Source organism: Canis lupus, chromosome 11, assembly GCF_003254725.2.
Source record: "Canis lupus dingo isolate Sandy chromosome 11, ASM325472v2, whole genome shotgun sequence".
Taxonomy (NCBI): domain Eukaryota; kingdom Metazoa; phylum Chordata; class Mammalia; order Carnivora; family Canidae; genus Canis; species Canis lupus.
Window position 1 is genome coordinate 63,996,461 of NC_064253.1, and position 20,395 is coordinate 64,016,855.

The window sequence follows — 20,395 nt, forward strand, 5'->3', positions numbered from 1 at the left end:
CAGATGTCAGTGTAGTCCTGGATTCACGGAGGTTCTCCGTCCCTGTGAAGTGTGCCACGACCACTACACGGTGAAGCTCAAGGCAGGAGCTAATAAGATATCAAACCTGGGTGGTGGGTGCTGGAGATCTCAGGCCCGCCTGCGTGGGGAGTCCCGCCTGGGGCTCTGTGCTTGCAGGCAGATGAAAATGCGTTGCCTGCCTGAAAAAAGCTACGAGGCACAAAGGCTGCCTGGCTAAGGAAGCGGACCCTCAACAACTCGGCCTCTTGCTCTGGCCCTCGGGGAGACGTGGGGTGCCCCTCACCTATCCAAGTGGAGAGATGATTGTAAAAACTTGTCCAGAACGGGAGGGGGACATGAAGGTCCTTTATGAAGCCAAGGGACAGGGACACTTGTATAGTCGGAGGCACAGGGCACTCAGACACCCAATAAAGATGGGTTTGCAACACATTTCCAAACCCAAGTGAGGAAATCAGCCACATGCAGTGGGCTGCTGCAACGAATGGAGAATTTGTAACCCAAGAACTAAAGATAATAAGACGATGTGAAAAAAAACCTCTAAAGCAAGCAGGTTTACAGTTGGAGTGATAAAGAAGCAGATATGTTGAACCTTAAAACCAGAGCAGAACAGTAAGGGAAAAATAATGGGCAGGTTTGAAAAGTGTCTACATAGAAAAAAATTTTTTTTTAAAGTTTTAAGATTTATTATTATTTTTTTTAAAGATTTTATTGATTTATTCATGAGAGACACAGAGAGAGAGAGAGGGGCAGAGACACAGGCAGAGAGAGAAGCAGGCTCCATGCAGGGAGCCTGGTGTGGGACTCGATCCCAGGACCCCAGGATCAGGCCCTGGGCTGCAGGCGGCGCTAAACCGCTGCACCACTGGGGCTGCCCAGATTTATTATTTTAGAGAGAGAGAGAGAGAGAGAGAGAGCGTGTGTGCGTGAGCAAGCAGGGGTAGGGACAAAAGGAGAGAGGGAGAATCTTGAAGCCGACTCCAAGCTGAGTGTGGAGCCTGACACAGGGCTCGACCCCAGGACCCTGAGATCACGATCTGAGCCGAAATCAAGAGCAGGCTGCTCAACTGACCGAGCCACCCAGGCGCACTTCTACATAGAGATTCTAGGGAAGATATAATTATTGAAATACAGGGAGCCCATGAGTTCAGAGATGTGAGGAAAGAATGGGAACGGCCTTTTAAAGGACGGTTCTGTTCATAACAATCGTTGGCCTTCCCTATGGCCCAGGCACTGTTTCGGGGATTTCAATTGTATTAATTCACTTAATCTGCTCAGTCTTTTGAAGCGGGTGATAACCATTCCACACTGGGGAGGCAGGGAAGATTCCAGTGGGCCTGTGAACCAGCCATGCCCAGCACAGTCAAGGAATAATAATAGGGTGTATTGTATGTAAACAATAAAGCACTTTGCATGGATTATCTCATTTAATCCTCACTTAGTAATTTCATTAATCCCTCTAACAATCCCTCAAGGCTGGTGTTACTGTCACCTCTATTTCTTGACGGAGGCTGAGCTTACAGCCATTAAGAAATCTCCCTAATGTTTACACCTGTCACCAGGCAGTGTAGTTGGGATTTTAAAATGAGGCAAGCTGAATCCACAGTTCGAGCTCTGAACAACGATGCTAGGGAACCAGCAGTTGTTCATTTTGCCTTTAATTTTGTGTGTTACTTATTATTGAATGGGCAATACAGTTGGTGATCGGATGTTAGTCCTACGGAAACAAAAAATATAAAAATGACAAAAAAAAAGGTACAGAATCGTCTAGAGTGCAACATGTCTGTTTTTTGAAAACCAGTGTTCCAAGTTTCTTGGGTGAACTTCCAGTTATTTCATGCCGACAGAAGCAGGCGTCTCTACGTGCACGTATATACAAATCTATCTGCCCACATAGATGGATGTTTTTTCAACTTTTTTATGTAATTGGAAGTTTCCTCTACACTTGGTTCTTATCTTGCTGTTTTCATTTAACACTATCCTGGAGAGCATTCTGTATTAGTACAGAAGAATAATAAAAGAGCAATATGGAATATTTAGGATTACCAGTAATGTATGACTACAGAGTGATGACGATAAAGGGCTTCCTCTTTGTGCCTGCTGAATATCCCATTGTAAGTCTGTATTATAATTTCCTTAGACCTCGATGCTGGGCATGCAGGTTATTTTCGGCTTTTGGCCATTAGAGTGCTGTAGTGAATAATCGGGTACACGGGCTACTTCACACACGTGAGGAACACACTCAAGAGGTTGAAAGTGCCAGGCCAAAGCGATGTGCCTTTGTGATGTTAAGTTGTACTACTAAGCAACCTGTGACCAGTTAAAAGTCCTGGGGACCTTTTAGAAAATGATTTTTTTTCCCTGATTATAAAAACATACATGGTAGTTGTGGAAAAACCCTAAAAGCACCTTTAATTCATAAACCTAGAGAATATGGTGGCTCAGCGGTTTAGCGCCTGCCTTCAGCCCAGGGTGCGATCCTGGAGACCCGGGATTGAGTCCCATGTCGGGCTCCCTGCATGGAGCCTGCTTCTCCCTCCTCCTGTGTCTCTGCCTCTCTCTCTCTCTCTCTCTCTCTCATAAATAAAAAAATCTTTAAAAAAAAAAACAAAACCTAGATAATATTCCCTGTTAACCTACTGGTATAATCCTTGGAACCTCTTTTTATGCACGCACACGCACACACATACACAGCTTGAAGATCATGCTACTTACCTAGTTTGTATTGAGCCTTTTACCCTGAACATTATTACATCATCGTTTTTAATTTTATTTAAGTGTTCTTTACAAATGGCATTTTCCGTGATTGCATATTCTATATTATATGGCCATACCATAATTTATTTAACTTATATCCTTGATATTGGACACTTATTTGTTTCCAATTTTTCTATGTTTTAGAAGCCTCTGCAATGGGTAATACTGTATATAAATTGATCCCATTTCTGTTTGATTTCAGACACTTTTTATTCTAATCATCAGAATCAATGACTGGAAGTGGAATTTAGATAAAAGAATATCCATATTTTTCAAGATCTTAATACATGCTGTTAAACTGGTAGCCCTCCTGGAAGCTTGTACCCGTTTATGATCCAACACCTTCATCACACGACCCTCTTACCATAGAGGCTTATCCTATAGGAAAGTCAGCAAAACGTGGCATCTGTTGCTTTGCCCTTATGATTATACAGATTATGCTCATTTATTATAAACAAGTGGAAAAGAGCGAAACCTAACAAAAAATTCCCCTCCGGGCAATCCCACAATTATGGTCTAATCATGATTAAAATGTTGACTTTCTTTCTTTCTAGGCTTTTCTCTATTCAAATATCTCCCATAAGATTGTCATTAAATATGCTTAAAAACAAGACTTTTATTTTTGCCAAGTGGGAGCTGCAAATGGCATCTCTTATTTGAAAATTTTGTCATATTTGTTACAAATATTTTTCTCAGTTTATTGATTGCCTTTTTCTTGTGTTTATGGTGTCCTAAATTTTTATGTGGTCAGATCTAGAGATCTTTTTTCTTTCATCTCTCCTCCCAGCCCCTTTATAAACTTCTTGCCAGGGCAGCCTGGGTGGCTCAGCGGTTCAGCCCAGGGCCTGATCCTGGGATCAAGTCCCACGTCAGGCTCCCTGCGTGGAGCCTGCTTCTCCCTCTGCCTGTGTCTCTGCATCTCTCTCTGCATCTCTCTGTGTCTCTCATGAATAAATAAATAAAATCTTAAAAAAAAAAAAAAAAAACTTCTCGCCAGAGGGATATGGGTGAGAGGGGGTGTTAAGTGACATAAAAAAGGCAGCATGTTAGGGGGAACGGGGTCCTATCTGAGATCAGCAGCATAAGGGAGAGGGCACTGGCTCATGTTCATTCAACAGGCGCTTACCGACACCCACTTGTGCTGTGATTCTCTCGGGCGGGGAGAGAAGGTAAGCGTCACCAGGGGCTAACACAGCAGAGGGGGACATATTCCCAGCCATCAGAGGGCCACACAAAGGGAACCCACACTCACTAGCTGTCACTCCCCAGCCCTCTTCCTCCCAGCCCCTGGGATCTACTTGGTCTCTACGAACTCGCCTTTTCTGGATCATTCCTACACACAGAATCCTAACAATCTGTGACCTTCTACGTCTGGCTGCACTCACTTGTCATGTTCTCAAAGTTCACCCACGGTGTCATGTGTGTCAGCACTTCATTCCTCTTCGTGGCTGAATAATATTCCACCGCAAGGACAGAGCAGGCGTTGGGTCTCTAGGCATCAGCTGAGGACGTCTGGCTGGTTTCCTAGGAGGCAGGCCACTGTGAAGATCTTTCGCAGTTCTCGGTGGGATGAAGCAAAGGCAGGAGAGCCTACCTGGGAGAGCGAGGCAGGAAGGGGACGATAAGGAATCCGCGGGCGCAGGCCTGCCGAGACCAGTCTCCTTTCGGCCTGAGCCCACCGGAGGCTGCTGGGCTCCGTCTGCAGGCTGGGGAGCAGCAGGGCGGCCTCCGGGGCCCCTTGTGGCCACAGTGCCTGCAAAATACGGACACAGGGGACACAAGGGGCCCATAGGGCCCGGTAGGTGGCACCACCCAGGTTTGCTCCCAGAGAGGACTGGCCACCGGAGGGCTCTACCCTTAGCGTTTACCTTAGACTGTTTCTAGACATTGCTCAGTTGTTTCTGTTTCCATTTTCTTGAGTTTTTATGGGTGACTTGGGCAGCCCAAGTGCCTCTCAGCACCACCTTCAGCCCAGGGCGTGATCCCGGAGACCCGGGATCGAGTCCCACGTCGGGCTCCCTGCGTGGAGCCTGCTTCTCCCTCTGCCTGTGTCTCTGCCTCTCTTTCTGTGTGTCTCTCATGAATAAATAAATAAAATCTTAAAAAAAAATTTTATGGGTGACTTGACGTCCCGGCCTCGATCACTGAGGCCTGCTCTCATGTGCACACATCTGGCCATGGCCAGGTTGGTGTCTCGCTGCTGCCGAGGCTGCGCCCGGTTCCTTGCTGGAGCCCCAGAGGCCCAGGCCACGGTGACCCCGCACCCGGGACAGAGTCCAGCCAGCGTGCCTCCGGGGCCAGGTCCCTTCACACCAGGCAGTTGTACTTTGTCCTGGCCGCATCAATACATATTATATATGTTTTAAAGATTTTATTTATTTGCTCATTACAGACACAGAGAGAGAGGCAGAGACACAGGCAGAGGGAGAAGCAGGATCCCTGCAGGGAGCCCCATGCAGGACTCGATCCCAGGACCCCGGGGTCATGCCCTGGGCCGAAGGCAGACGCTCAACCGCTGAGCCACCCGGGCACCCCTGCCGCATCAATATTTAGAGATATTTTACCTTGCTTTTCTTCTCTCACTTCTCCCTTTACCGCTTTACGTCCTGTCTGTGCTCTTCTGCTACCGCAGCCTGACGCGCCCAGGACAACGGCGGATCACTGCGGACGGCTGCCTTCGTAACTGAGCGACCTGGAGAGCTTTAGAGCAGATCAGAATGTGAGCACCAATGGTACCAAACAAAAAGCATCTACTGTGGCCAACGGGAGTGGCCGGGACCCAGGGGGTCTATGTCAGGTAACAACGAACCTCTGTGCTCAGACACTGCTGAGACTCCTCAGGCTGGCTACGTGTGTCCCTAATGTTAGGCGCTTCAGACCCAAACAACAATCTCACCCCCTACTCCACACCTAGTCCCTCTGGCTGGTGGCACCCGCCCCCGCCCCCACCCCGCTGCCCAACCCTAGACGCTGGCCCATCCTGGGCTCCTGGGCAGACCCACTGGTTACAGAGTCCCCTCTCCTTCCTCTTACATATGTTGGGGCTGTGACCACGCACCTCATCCTCGCCATCTCTCTCCCGGACCTCTGCCATCACAGGTCCCAACAGGTCTTTCCTGGCTCTTCCTCTGGTTTGGACGACGATGCTGGAAGTCCTGGGGGCAGCCTCAGGAGAAATCCTGGAGCCTTTCTTGACCACGAGAGGAATCCAGAGGTTTAGGGACTGATGAGCATTGGATACAAGCGGGGGGGTGGGCGCTGCACAGGAAGACTGACTTGCTTAATTCAGGGGTGGGGCTCTGGGGTTTCTACAAAAGAGGTGAAGTTTGGGTTATCAGTTTACTCCTATTGCAATGACTTCTGCATGTAATGGGTGGGTGCTGATCTTGTCAGTGGGTGAGTGCTGTACTCCTGGGTGCTGGATCGGCCTCGCTTAAATGACATCATTACATCTGTTCCTGTGTGCTGGGGCTGGAGCAGGGTAATGCCTCCTAAGTCAGCTCTTCAGTAGACCTGCAGTCAAGAAATCTGCAGGGGAGCTGCTAATGTGCCCTAAGAATCATCTCCCCTTCTTCAGTCCAAAAACTCCTGAATTTTGTTTGAGTGCAATCCAAAATAAAGACTTCACTTCCTCTTTCTTTCCAGCTGGAATGCAGATATGATGACTGCAGCTGGAGCAGTCATATTGGACCATGAGGTGGAAAGTTGGAAGGTGTCAGCTGAGGCGAGGGGAGGAACCAGATGGGAGAGGCACAGAGAATGGCAACCACGCAGCCACTATACTAGCTCTGAACACCTGCGTTGATCTGAGAGAGAAAGAAACTTCTGTTTTGCTCCAGTCCACTTCACTTTGGTTTTTGGGATTCGGAATCTGGTCCTCAAAAGTGGGATGCTGCAAATAACATCTAAAATGTGGCATTGGCTTAGTGGAATTGGCAGGCCAGCAGATGGCAAAGACAGATATTGCCCTTTATCGAGTGATTAATGTGTCACTTTGATGAAAGTGTCATCTGTGGTACTTTGGAGGAGGGACCTCATGCTGACCAAGGCCACGATAATGGAGAAAATGGTGGGAGCGTACAGAAAGTGTGGGTGTTGCTCCCTCTTGCTGTTTGCAAAGTCCCCTAGAAGTGAGATTGCCTGGGGCTAGAGCCCTGCTGGGCGGGGGCGGGGGTGGGGGGAGTGCTGCAGCAGAGACGGAAGGGAGCCTGGCTTGCCAAGGGAGGCAATCTAGAGCCTGTGCTCAAAACTGATGGTCTTCAAGTACAGTAAATGCCAACTGCTGCTGTTCTTCAAAATGCAGCTACTCAAAGTGGTGACCTTCAAGCAGGGGACAAGGCTAGGGGCAGCAAGCCATCTTCAAGACTTTTCCGCTAGGAAATAGGAACCAGGTAGCTCCAATGGTCAGCTGAAGGGTCTTGCCTTCCCACCCAAGCTTCTCTTTCTGGTCGCCTCTAGGTAGCCACCTTTTAAGTTAAGACGTACGGGCAGAGCGCAGAACATCATTCTAGGCCAGACCTTCAGCTGTGGGTACTTGCTGGAATTCTGTTGACAAAGAAGTCACAACCTTGGGGCCCCTGCCAAGACTGCCCCAGGAGCAGATAGGCTACAAAAGCTGTCCCCAAGAACGCTGCCCACCGTGGTCCCACCTTGGATGTGGCCATGGAGGCCCACGGATGAGGAGGTCCTCCCAGGGAGCAGGACCTGGTTGTGAGGCAGCTATCGAAGGGACTTACTGGCGTGCCAGAAGTGATTTCATTCTTCCTGTGCAGTGGGCTTGGATAATCGCTGGGGGTAGCGTTTGCTGTTCTTCCCTCTTATGAGGGAATGGTTTTCCTCTTTCTACTTCACTGCTGTTTATGCGCTGTGCTGAGCGATCACTTGTCTCAAATTTATAGGTTATTAGACAAGAAGCCACCCAGAGTTGGAGATGGAGAAGTCCACAGAACACCTGAAGGTGATCTTAGCTTTAGCTTCACACCACAGGTGGCTGGTGAGTGGGTTGTCTACCTTGGGGAGAATGGAATGGCGGAACCAAAGAGTTGAACTATGGCAGAGATCATTAATTGTCCCTCAAACTCTTTCTTCTCAGAAACAGAACTCCTGAATTTGTTAGATACGTTTGTTGGAATAAAAACCTTCCCTAGGCTCTCTTGCAGTAATTATAGCCCTGCCACTAAGTTCTGATCGATGTGATGTACAACATCCAGACGACACACCCCAGGGAAGCGGTTTTGTTTTCTCCTTCCTCTTTCCACCATCCTGCTGGCTGGAGCCATCATCGTGGACCTCAGCATCAGAGCCGCATACTGGGGTTGGCAGGGCACCAAGTGAAAAGGAACCTGGGACCCCAGGGATCATGGAGCCCCCCTGACAGCCCTGTGCGATAGAAAATACAGAAACTTCTTTCTGTAAAAGCTACTGTTGTCAATGACAATTGAACCTAATTCAGATCTAGAATTTGCCCCACAAAGTCAAGACAGAAACAGGGACTGTGCGTGGTCATTCGTGCTCCTGACCAGAGGGAAGGGAGGGATGGGCAGAGAGCACTCTCGTCCGTGAGAGGTAATATTTACTTAAAACAAAACAAAACAAAACAAAAAAAAGAGTGAAAAACCCTTTCAGAAATCAAGACAATTACTAGAATAAAAATGTCAACACACCGTAAGTGTTGCATAGCTTGAATGTCTTTATATTGATTAAACTTTTCCAGTAGTCACTGACAGAGCGCAAAACATCCTCGATTTACAGAAAAAAAAATATTGCTCGTTAAGATACTTTTCAAAACTACATAATACCAATCTTTCCGTTGCTCCAAACAGAATGGGTTATAAAGATGGTGGACAGTCAGCCATTGGACTCTCACGTGTTTGGCTCCTCAGAGTTAGGCTGAGGTCAGGGTCTTTGCGGATTCCAATCTCAGTGTAGAATGGCGAGAACCAGATGGTGGCAATCCTGGTCATTCTCGGCATTCAACCCTGCTAAGGTTGGAGGGACAATCTCTTGGAGACAGGTCATGGAAGTGGGATACCTCTCTAATAGCTATATGGCTTTGATTTGGGGGCTAACTTCAATTCTCTGGAACAATGACTCCCAGAATGATAAACATTCAAAGAACTCATTTAGTCCAGCCCAACCTCTTCCTTTTTTACACATAAGGAAATGGAGGCCTGAGGGCGACACATCTCACCAAATCTAGGTCTAGACCCCAGTGAGCTTCATCTGAGCTCCTCTGAGCCTTTCCTATTGATCCTGCCTCTCTGTTTGCCTTTGAAGGATGAAGCAGCCTGTTGTTTCCCACTCAAATGATCATTTCTGAGGAACAACAACAAAATATCAGGTAGCAACACAGGAGCAATGGCAACTAACCTAAAAGCATTTTTAATGTTAACTATCTGGAATTAAAACAAAAAAAAAACTTAATTAAAACACATTTTAAAGTATAAATTACGATGGTAGGAATTACAGACCAGCATGTCCGTGATAGAACCCTCCCCATCCTGCCCCACCCAAATTGTGTTCAAGCTTTCTTTCTTATAAAGTCAAAACACCAAGTGCAGGTACTATAGTGACACAGGGAGGAGTGTCCCATCTTAAGTCAGCACATCAATGGGTCCCAGCAGATTTTCCAGAGAACAAAACACAGATGTAAAATGTCCTCTCTATTCACTCCCCGCCAAATTTCCCAGGCAAAGTATTCCCTGTGGTCTTGATGCTTTTCACTTACGACTAAAAAAAGGCTTAAGTGTAATTGCCTACATGTACAAGGTATTGAAGCACGAATGTTGAGGCACAGAATTTAATCGGCTGTATCTGTAGTAATAACTTATTTGTGTATTTCGCCCCTTTAGATAATTCTCTTGTCCTGTTCTTCCTCTGCATTTCATGAATTGTGTTCCCTGCTGGGTCTGAACTACTGGCCTGCATGATGGCAGAAAAAGGCTCGTGGCCAGCTTTTTAGAAATTTATGTACGATAATGACAGCATTTCCGCAACTATATTGAATAATTTGCTTTTTTAAGGAAAAAAAAACAACACTCCAAACACATTTAGACTTCTTAAGCTTCTTGTACACAGGGTAAGGATGCATTTTTATGAAATAGCAGTGATTTGCTAGGCATCCTGATGACATTTAAATTTAGGTCAGCTTTCCACCTTCCCCTCTTTTTTTGGGACATAACTGATAGAATGTTTTGAGTCCAGATTGAAGAAAGGCACTGGTACGAGGATATTCCTTTGTGCTTCTGTTCTCGGCAAAAGAAATTTTCTTTTGTGGAAAGAGCCATATGATCATACTTCTATTTCATGGGTTTCTGGGCTAATGGCTGGTAAATTAACTTTTCCAAGTAACGCACCTGTGGCAGTGTCAGATCGCTACCCGCTGATGACAACTCCCGCTGAGAGCATTTTATTCAGTCCTCATATTCAGCCCATAGCCTCAGTATTATTTCTCCTGTTTTACAGGAAATAGATGAAAGGGAGGTCATGCTCTCAAGTGACCAGGCCAGGAGACAGTTAATCGATGAGTGGGACCAGGAACCAGATCTCCAACTGCGTTAATTCCAAGCTTTCCCGGCTCATTCTGCTAGCTTAGCACGAATTGGACAACGATGGGGCTTCAGGGTCCCCGGTCACGGTAGCGCTATGGCACTGCGTAACACTTCCCTCCCACCACTGCCGGTGAGCAGTAAAATATTAGTGGGCAAAAGATGGGAAGTATGCAACTAAATGTGCTAAGTCTGGAGATAAAGAACCTTTAGAAACCCGGCTCCCATCATCTAGGTCTTTATCCAGCCTGCAACCAGGAAACTACTCGATTGGTCCAGAGTTTGCAAGGCATCAAAATGGCTTCACTTCTGTGCACTATGATATAAAAGCATCCTTTTTCTATAAGTCCCATTGAGAAACTGGCTTAGCTTCCTCTTCCTTCGGGACACATAAAAGCCGCTATTTAAAAATACCACGTTAAAATTTTTATGTAATTTATTTTCCTTAAATAATAATTTGCTACAATCCTGTCACAAATTTTTAAAAAATTTAACACAGTATGAACAAAGGCAGAATTCTTTAGGAAAATCAAAATTAGGGTGCACTTAGAATAAATTAACATCAAATTGTGTTTATATTCAGATAGCCTGATCCTCTCCTTTGAAATGAAATGGAGACCATTCTAACCGAGGGTGAATGCACACATTTGTTCTTCTATACAGAGACTCATTCTTTATAGAAACTCAACTGTAATTTGAATCAAGTTAGGAATCCTGAGAAACACTTACCATGGGCGCACACACACACATCCACACACATCCACGGACAACCCTCTAGAAGCTGGGGTTCCCATGGTTCCATGACTAGATCTTTCCTCAGAAGGGCCAAAGATTCTGAATAGTTAGATGATATCCCATCTCCCCTCAGGAAAATCGTAATGTTTCAAGTTTAATAGCTTGAAGTAGCAGCAATCCATGTAGTAGATTCAGTAGTCGATAATTCCAGTCTTGGGTTCTGCAGGTGCAGCAAGAGGCAGGCGGAGGCGAGAAGCACCCACTCCTAAAACTAGCGACGGATGACAAGACGCACTGGGAGTCTTCGTTCTGAGTCTCAACTGAAAACTCGCCCGAACCTACGTTACTAATCCGGTCCAGGCCCTGTGTGAGCCCCCGAAGAGGGTCGCTGATGCAGGGAGCAAGCGGGGCGTTTCAGACAGGATTCTCAGAAACACCAGTATGGGAAGTGGGAGGGAGTGGGGATAGAGGAACGCAGGGCAGAAAGGGTACTGCCCGCCCTGCAGCCTGAATTCCCCCCACCCTGCCACTTAGTACATGCAGCAGGGTGCCCTTAGCATCGGCAGGTGAACGCCAATGCTTCCAGCTCCGCCCTGAAGCCCAGAAAGCTCAGCCCTTAGAGTCCTATACACATATACACACAAAACATCCAAGCAACTCCGAAGTGCCGCACCCTCTTGTTTCTGGAAGGTCAGCAGCATCGCTGGCATCCCCTCTCAACTGCCCAAGGATGGTTTACAGGAACATAGTAATGTCTAGGGAGGAAGGCAAATAGGACAGGCCCCAAACTGAGATCCCCTTTTGCTTATTTCTGAGGAATAACAGGCCTAAATGTTGCTGTAACTGCATGCGTATCTACACAGTTCCTATGTACACGATACCTCTTCTACAGAACTTTAAAGTGCCCGGCTTCAAATGTGCTCATTCCTCCCCCACAGCCTACAAATCCCTCTTGCTGCTTCCAGAGAGAAGGTCTGTCCTTAAGGAGGATGCCCTTGGGAAAGAGGAATGAACGTTTTTCACAGTTGTCTTAACTGGGATCCAGCATTTGGACTAAGCCCTCTTCATAAACACGAAGAATCGCTTCACATACAAACTTGTACTGGCTCTGGAAAAGAAGAGAAAAGCAAGCTGTCGGTCCACCCACAGCTCCATGAACACTGCACCGTTTCGCATCTATGCCCACTCTTTCACATCGCTCATAAATATGCCCTGAGGTCCAGCTCTGGGCCAGGCCACACCCTGTGCTACACGCCAGGGAAGCACCCGTGGAGCAGATACACCCGTGAAGCCGTCAGGCCTACATGTGAGGGCTGGGCAATGGATGGCGGAAACCACAGTGTAGGGAGGGACCAGGGGTCTGGGGGGGCGGGTCGGGGACACAACCCTGCAGGGTGACCATTCTAGTGTATGCTCAAGTGTGGAGACTCCGACAGCCCGTTCCGCGTGGCACAGTCAGGGCTCAGAGCCCCTGCCTGGAACCCCAGGGCCTGGGAGGCAGGGCTTGCATAGGTGGCTGGGACGTGGTTGTGCAGGGCCTTGTGCCGGGGTAAGGGGTCTGGACTTTGTCTTAAGGAGGGCCATTGAAAGCTGCTCTGTAGGATACGGTTCTTTCTATTCACCAACACCTAAGGAACTTACTTAGTGACGTGTACAGGCTGAAAGAAAGCATTTAGACCATGCTTCAGCAGCTAGGAAGATCTACCAGGATGCACTGTAAACATTTTTAACCAGCCGTCCCCATAACATGAAACAGGGCAGAGAACAATAGTGTCTGATTTTTTCCTCTTAACCATATTTCCAGAGTATAATATAAAACAAGAGCTCACAATTATTAGAGAAATCTTACACGCTCTGTCCATGAGCTTGTGCGGACACAGAGCTGGCTGTAACGTGGAATTTCCGCTCCTTTCTTTGCTGACTCCACCTCCTTCATCTGGAGTCACTCCTCCAGAAAGCCTTCCTTGACTTTCCAAAGTCGGCTTTCGCTGCTCTCCATTGAGTTCTCAGACTCCCCCCTGGACTTCCTCCATTACCGTTGACATTTATAACGGACTAATCCAGTTTTCCCACCACATACAAGCCCGGGTCTTTCCAACGTGTGCAATCCTCTAGACGAATGTGGGCTGGTCCCCATTTTGCAGATGCGGAAGTTGAGGCTTGGAGAGAGGTTAAGGGACCATCCAAAGGTCACCCAATATGTGGGGTAGCCGGAATCATGCTCTTTTTTTTCTACATCACCCCCCTCTCCCCCCGCTTCTCTTGAAGTTCCAGGGGGAAAACCACAAGATCTCCTCTTGAGGACACTTGCAGTGTCCATTACCCAGATGTGACACACCCGGGAGACGGCCCAAGGAGGAGAGGGTAGGGCCGTGTGAAACATCCATTAAGCCAAAAGGCTCACCCACAGACAGGCAGGTGGGGTAAAATCTTCGGGTGATTCTGCTTACTTCTGATGGATAAATGATGGGCCAGGGGCTTGACGATGTAGAATGCAACCAGGGGATATCCCTGGGTGGCTCAGTGGTTTGATGCCTGCCTTTGGCCCAGGGCATGATCCTGGAGTCCCGGGATCGAGACCCATGTCGGGCTCCCTGCATGGAGCCTCCTTCTCCCTCTGCCTGTGTCTCTGCCTCTGTGTGTGTGTGTGTGTGTCTTTCATGAATAAATAAAAATCTTAAAAAAAGAAAATGCAACCAGGGCTGCTGCCTGGCTATGGGGTTGGCAGGAAACACGTCATGGAGGGAGGGAAACGGGAAGGACAGTGAAGGGGTGGGCTTTGGGGATCGCTCAGCCACTGACAAGCTCTGTGGCCTTGGTCTCTTGACCTGCAAAACCCTTCGGCAGGTCCAGCCCACGGCAAGGGCTCAGAAGGCGTCGCCCATCGTTACTACTTTTATCAAATGGCTTTCTACTCACTGATGTCTGCACCATCATGGCGCGCTGGTCTCGCATCTTCCGGACAATATCCAGTGGGTAAACAGGCAGGTTTCTCTCAATTAGGCACATGGCTGTTTCCATGGTGACCAGCACACCGGTCCGACCTATTCCAGCACTGGGGGGACAGAAGCGGAGACTTGGGATTTGCTCAGGCCGTATTTCTGCACGGCCCAGCTTAACTCCTAGCCAGTTCCCACGTTTACTCAAACAGAGCTTTCCTCCCCTGACCTTCAAGAATACAAAACACATTCAGGGCGTGCTCTCCAACAGGCTGAGAAGGCCTCTCCTCATATATTCTGAGGCCAGGGGCTCAAACACCAATGAAAAGAAACCCACCTTTCAGTGCAGGCTGCACCCCACTCTCACATCTCATGTGAGGCGACCCAAGGAGAGAGGGAAAGCGGAGGGTGGGGCTTTCCTCCTCTGGTCTACATCCAGAGACTTACGCTTTCGTAAAATCCCGAATCTTTTGAAATAGTGAAGAAATAAAGTAAACAGAGCCTTCTGGTAAAAGCATATGGTCTCGGGGGATTGAGGGTGATCCTTGCCAACTCTCTCCAGGTCTTTCCCTACGGAGTCTGTGGATTCAAACAAACAAGACCAGCCACGGTACCTGCAGTGAACTAACATGGGTTCGCCATCCGCTCTCAGGGACCTCACATAGTTTACGAACTCCAGAAAGTCCGAGGAGTCATCAGGAACGCCGTGGTCGGGCCACGCGACATACTGGAGATGCGTGACCGTGTGCTCCTCCCCGGTCTGCGGAAGATGCAGGGCGGCCTTGGTGAGTCAATCTGGAAGGCGGGCGGCAGGCTCCGGGCCTGGCCCCAGCTCCGGTGGTGCGGTCTCCTGCTGCCCTTGCGCCCACTGTGCACAACCCTGCCGAGGCCCCTGCAAGCTCCCACTCACCCTCCACGGCTACTCTCCCACGCGCCCATCTTCTAGGACTCGGCTCGGGCCTGCCCCCCTCAGGACCTCTTGCTTCTCCTCTTGCACCCACTATGATTTCTCCCCTTCCACTCCTACAGTACTTGCCATCAGTGGGGCAAAATATACATAACGTGAAGTCTGCCATTAACTATTAAGAGTACAGCTCAGTGGCATTACATACGTTCCCAGTGTTGTGCAACCATCACCACTATTTCCAGAACTTTTTCATCTTCTCAAGCCGAAACTCTGTACCCACAAAGCACTAACTCTTCATGCGCTGCTCCCCGCAGCCAACCACCCTTCCACTTCCTGTCTCTGATTTTGACTACTTCAAGTACTCCACAGTCACACAGTACTTTCCTCTCACGACGGGCTAACTTGACCTCGTACGATGCCTTCAAGGTTTACCCCTGCTATAAATGCATCAGAAGGGCCTTCCTTCGAAAGGCTGAATTGATCCCACTGTATAAATATACCGCATCTTGTTCACCGGTTCACCCGTCAATGTCCATCGCATGTTCCCACCTGCGGGCTAGTGTCAACAGTGGTGCTGTGAACAAGGATGCTGGTTCTTTCACAAGTCGGCTTGTACGTTTACCGAAATGTGCACCAGGTAAAAATGGGGAACAGACCTGGAAGCACTGCCCTATCATCCGGGACCATGGTGGATGCTGATGTGGCACCTGCCTCTAAGCTGGGCTGTGCCCGACCAGTCCCTGCAGGGGCGCTGCTTACCTCAGTGTTGGTGACCAGCATTTCTCGGAACACGTAAGCGAGGGTGCAGTCCTCTGACTGACATCGGATGTGAAAGTTGCCATGTTCCATGACATCGGGAGGATCGGGCCAGTACTGGTGACATTTGGTCTGCAAGGGAACCACTGGGGGTGAGCTGACCTCCGCTGTGGGGGGTGCACATGAGCAGTCACCTGGACGGCCAGGTGGGGTGTTTGGCCAGAGCCCTCACACTCACACCAGGGACCGTGAGAGCTCCAGGTGGAGAGAGACTCAGGCAAAGCCAATCTGCTCTGTGCCTGTCTCCTGAGGGCAGCAGAGGAGCCTCCCCTCCTCCCCTGGAGAGCAGGGTGGGGGTGGGCCTGCCAGGGCTGGGGCTGGAGCCTGGAGGAGGAGTCCAGAGCTCATCCTCTTCATTACGCGGGTCCCGTTGCTGGAAGAACTGGAGAGGTCTCAGACAGGGTGTCTTTTTATTTTTATTTTTATTTATTTTTATTTATTTATTTTTTTTCAGACAGGGTGTCTTGATACAGGAGCGACCTCTCCTCCTCATTCATCCCCATCCCCCATCAAGCCCACTCCAGGCCACAGGCCCCACCTTCTCTGCTCTCCACACCCCCTTTCGCCTCACCCTCCTTCACCATCCATCCCCTGCCTCTTCGAGTAGGAGGCCTCAAGGCATAGCCGTTAAGAGCACACAGGGGGAAGTCAGAGCGCCCCTGGACTCATCTCCTCTACTGGTTAGCCTTGTGACTTTGAACCTGCTACTCGACCTCTCAGATTTTCACCGTCTTTGCCTGATAGATGGGGACTGCACCTGCTTCCCAGGTGGTGACAGAGGCGGGAGGTTAACAGTGTGTAGTACTAGGCTTACCCGGGGGTGCGGTGGGGGTGGGGGGCAGGTTATCATTGTTGCTACGGGCCCCACATCAACTTCACTAAGGATGATCAGAAATTCCTCAGAAATCTCAGTGAAAGAAGTCTCCAAACTGAGATGAACATCCCGTTACATTCAAGCCATATCCCCTAGACCCTCAGATGCCATTGTCCGTGACTCACGGAGCTGACGCATCTCCCAGATGGCAGACAGGGAACCTCGGCCTCACAGGGGGTAAGCGACTTGCCCAGGGTCGTAGGGCCTGCTGTGGCTTCCCCACCGGCTCCCTGAGCCCACAGCCTCTCCCTCTGTTTGATCCTCCCTTCCAAATCCTGACGCTTGGGCCACAGCTGTTTCAGCTCTTGCCTCCGGCTTCAAAGCAAAACTCAGGACCAAGCTGTCCATCCCATCATAGTTCCATCAAATTCTGACTCATTCAAATTTTTTTTCCTCCAAGCCTATAGTTGCAACATCTTACATAAAAATTATATTTGTGTACAGCTAAAAGGGGCTATAAACCAACAGATGCACGTAATTTGTCTAGAACAGCTTTTCTATTCTTATTTCTGAACGTCACAGTGAATATCTGAAATTAAAATATGCGGCTGGAGAGCTGGAGTTAAGAATTAACTTGTAAACCTTAAATATGGGTGTGTTTTGGTTAGTGGCCATTTCCCAACTTCCCTTAGACATGAAGGGGCGGCTGCGCCCCCAACCCAAGGCAGAGTCGACACCCACTGGTCTACACCTGCCTCATCCTCACAGGGTGTTTGAAAACATCATCAAAAGGCTGTGACTGCGCTGTGGCCCGTGAACTGGCCCTGAGCACTCAGAGGCATCTCACCCTCTCAACCCTCCGCCGTCCCCTGACCGGAGAATGTGGGTTCTGCTTGCCAGAGGCTGCTCCAAGGGCACAGCCTTAAGACAGTAAGTAATGTGGTGCTGAAGACACCCATACCACATACATAGATAGGGTCTCTCTCGTTATAAACTTTTAAGATTTATCGGGAATCGCAGGGATCCATGTGTCTTGCTGCTGCCCAAGACTAGACTTGGAAGTTCCCTTTGCTTATTACAACTGCCACCTGCCAACCTGGGGTGGCCTGCCTTCAGTTTCTCCCCACCCCCTGCATAGAGGGGTGGGGGTGCAGAGCACACCTGGGCAGCCCCCGGGAGGGTAGGACCAATATGAGGTGGCGTAGCTCTCTGCTACAGACTCCCGAGTGTCCTGCCCACAGGACAGCTGATGGGAAGGGTCTCTGAAGTGATCAGCCCATACAAGGCAGAGATGCAAATACCTACTTCCAGAGACTCCCAGTGAATGTGACCAGAACTAGACTCTACCCTTTGGTCCAATTTAGATTTTAGGTCTGTTTGCATCTCAAAGCACTGAGGGTGTAGTAGAAAGAGCAAGGCGTCTGTGGAATCCCGGAGTTTCTAATAATAAGCTCCACTAACCAACTGTGTGATCCTGGGCAAGTCACCAGACTTCTTTTGAGTCTCCGTCTCCATGTTAATGCTGGCTGTGGGGGGTGAGGATGCTAGAGCCTACCAGCTATTGAACAGGGCATGCCCAGCGCTAAATGGCACTTTTTAAGGACATTAGCTGGGCCTCAAAAAACCCTACGAGGTAGGCAGCATTGGTGTCTCTACTTTGCATATGAGTAAATGGAGGCTCTGAGTGTGAATCTGCCGCCGATCATACGTATCAGAAGTGGTGCACACATAGATCTAAGAAATAATTTTCACTCAAAGGAAGCATCCCTGATGGAAGGTTCGGGAGAATGCTTTTTCAGTAGAAAAGCCGTATCTCCATAGGTCTTTTTTTCTCTAGGAGGAAACCTGTGAACCTGAAGAGAGACTATAATGAAAAACATTTTGGGTGGGCATGAGAAAAGGCAGAACTCAAAGTGATGCTGCAGTGGGAGCCCCTCACAGGCTACAGGGCGACACAGGCGCTAGAGGAGACCCTGCACCAGCAGACATGCCTGCTGGGCGCAGCCGTGAGAGGGGACTCCGGCCAGCCCCATGCCTGTGGGGGGGCCCGCTCTGCTAAATGCACGGGTGGGGGGTGAAAGCACATGGGGCATGCTGAAAGCCTCATCTCTCAGAACAAGGACGGGGTGAAGCTGCTGACCTGGAGAGAACCCATGGGTGGTGGTGAGGACCAGATAAGGGACCTCAAGATAAAGGGCTCAGGTCAGCCGAGGGTGTGTAACAGCAGGAGGAGGAAACGTGCAGCCTGGATTTTAGAAGAACAGGTTTCTCATGATCGATAAACAGGAGGGCTAAGTCCCCAGGGCCCCAGATGGTGAAGGGAATGCTGACTCAGGACCGGGGGCCGGCTGGGATGCGCTCAGTCAGGTAGATGGCTGGGAGACAAAGCCCACGGTCACAGGGAGACCTCACAGGGGCTCAGGCTCAGGGCAGATGCCAACAAAAGGCAGGGAGGTGGGACGTCAGTAGGCAGGGCAGGACCCACAAGGGCAGGTGGAGGAAGCAGGGCCTGTGGGTTATAAGCTTTCACAAAGTCTGAGATTATTTTCAGATACCTAAAAGGCCAGTTACGAGAAGACAGGGGTAACTTATTCTGCATCTTCCAAGTGGGAGAAGCACATGGGGTAAAGGTCCAAAGTCATGTGGATTTCAGCTAGTTGTAAGGAAGAATTTTTTTTTTTTTTTTTTTAATTAGAGCTGAATACCCACAGGATGGACCCTGGAGGTGTTTTTGCAAGAGTCGGGAGCCCTCTGCCTGGGACAATGCACTGAAGTCCTTTGCAATCCACAGGGCTCTGCAGAATAAGTAGGAATCCTTATTTTGCTGTTTCAGGTGAGAGTGTAGACTGTTCTCAAACATACTAGTCGTTCTATCCTGCATAATTTGATTTTCAGCCTGGATCAATTTGGTATTCCGAACTATGTACCAAGGAGAAAGGCCTCGGAGGAAGCTGCACACAAATCATTCAAAGCAGGTGGCTCAAAGTTAATTTATATCTGATTTTGGAATGGGTTTCTGAATAAATGTTTCATAATGAAGTTATGTTGATGCATGCACAAGTTAGAGGATGCACAACACAGGTATCCCTTGCACAGTGACTTCTGTTATACAACCAGCGATCTGCTCCTCTGGAAATGCCTGCCCGCTAAGCACAGTGTGGTGCCCATCACTCTCCTAATCAAGCCCTTATTCCTCTTTGTGCATCGGGTTTTGAGGCAACCCAAGTGAAGGCTGACAGAGGTTACAACTTCTCCTACTTTTTTATGGCCACTGTGGCACCCCACACTGTTCTTTTCAGGACCAGCGCTTGTCCTAGGTGGCTGAGAATATAGTCAACACAGGGGTTCTGGGGCAGGTGAGGGGAGGGGAGGCAAGGGGAATTGCCTTCTGGCTTGTTATGATGGATCTAAGCTAGGAGTGAGGGGCTGTTGGATCACTCGTGAGCTCAGGGAAGGCCAGGGAGGGAGCAGGAGTGCTGAGGTGCCCATCACTGGAGGTGCCTATCAGTAGCTCTGTAAAGGAGTCTTATGGGTCATTTACAGGCTGGACCAGAGGACATTTAAGACCCTTTCCAGGTCTGAGATTCAGGTTCCACAGAGCACAGTGTGACATGGCCACACTGGAACTGGAAATCAAGCCACTTACCCGTCCTCGCTCTGTGAGAGTCGTCAACATGACAATGAGTGACAACTTCTGATCCCAGACGACTTGCCAAAATTGTGCACAGGTGTGTGGCAGGGGACCCTGAGCAGCAATGTACTTGTTCACAAGGTTAGCAGCAGGAATTTCCATCTGGCAAGAGATTGTTAAGGCATTAGTACCTGTCACTGCGACAAGGTGGACACGGAACTGGATCTTAAA

General features: G+C 49.1%; 1 protein-coding gene across 9 annotated transcripts in view; it reads right to left on the reverse strand.

Moving 5' to 3' along the window:
- Positions 1-10,740: 10,740 nt before the first annotated feature.
- Positions 10,741-20,395, reverse strand: part of PTPN3 (protein tyrosine phosphatase non-receptor type 3) — a 141,501-nt gene continuing 131,846 nt past the window's right edge. For 8 of the 9 annotated variants that reach the window (XM_035696681.2, XM_025432052.3, XM_025432050.3 and 5 more), the window contains 5 exons: positions 20,180-20,326; positions 15,663-15,791; positions 14,611-14,756; positions 13,977-14,112; positions 10,741-12,165 (listed from right to left, as the gene is read on the reverse strand). In XM_035696681.2, coding sequence (XP_035552574.1) covers positions 12,088-12,165; positions 13,977-14,112; positions 14,611-14,756; positions 15,663-15,791; positions 20,180-20,326 — 636 coding nt within the window. In that variant the 3' untranslated portion in view covers positions 10,741-12,087. Of the gene's footprint in view, positions 12,166-12,916; positions 13,217-13,976; positions 14,113-14,610; positions 14,757-15,662; positions 15,792-20,179; positions 20,327-20,395 lie in introns of those variants that run through there. The other variant, XM_049116363.1, reaches the window with a different exon arrangement.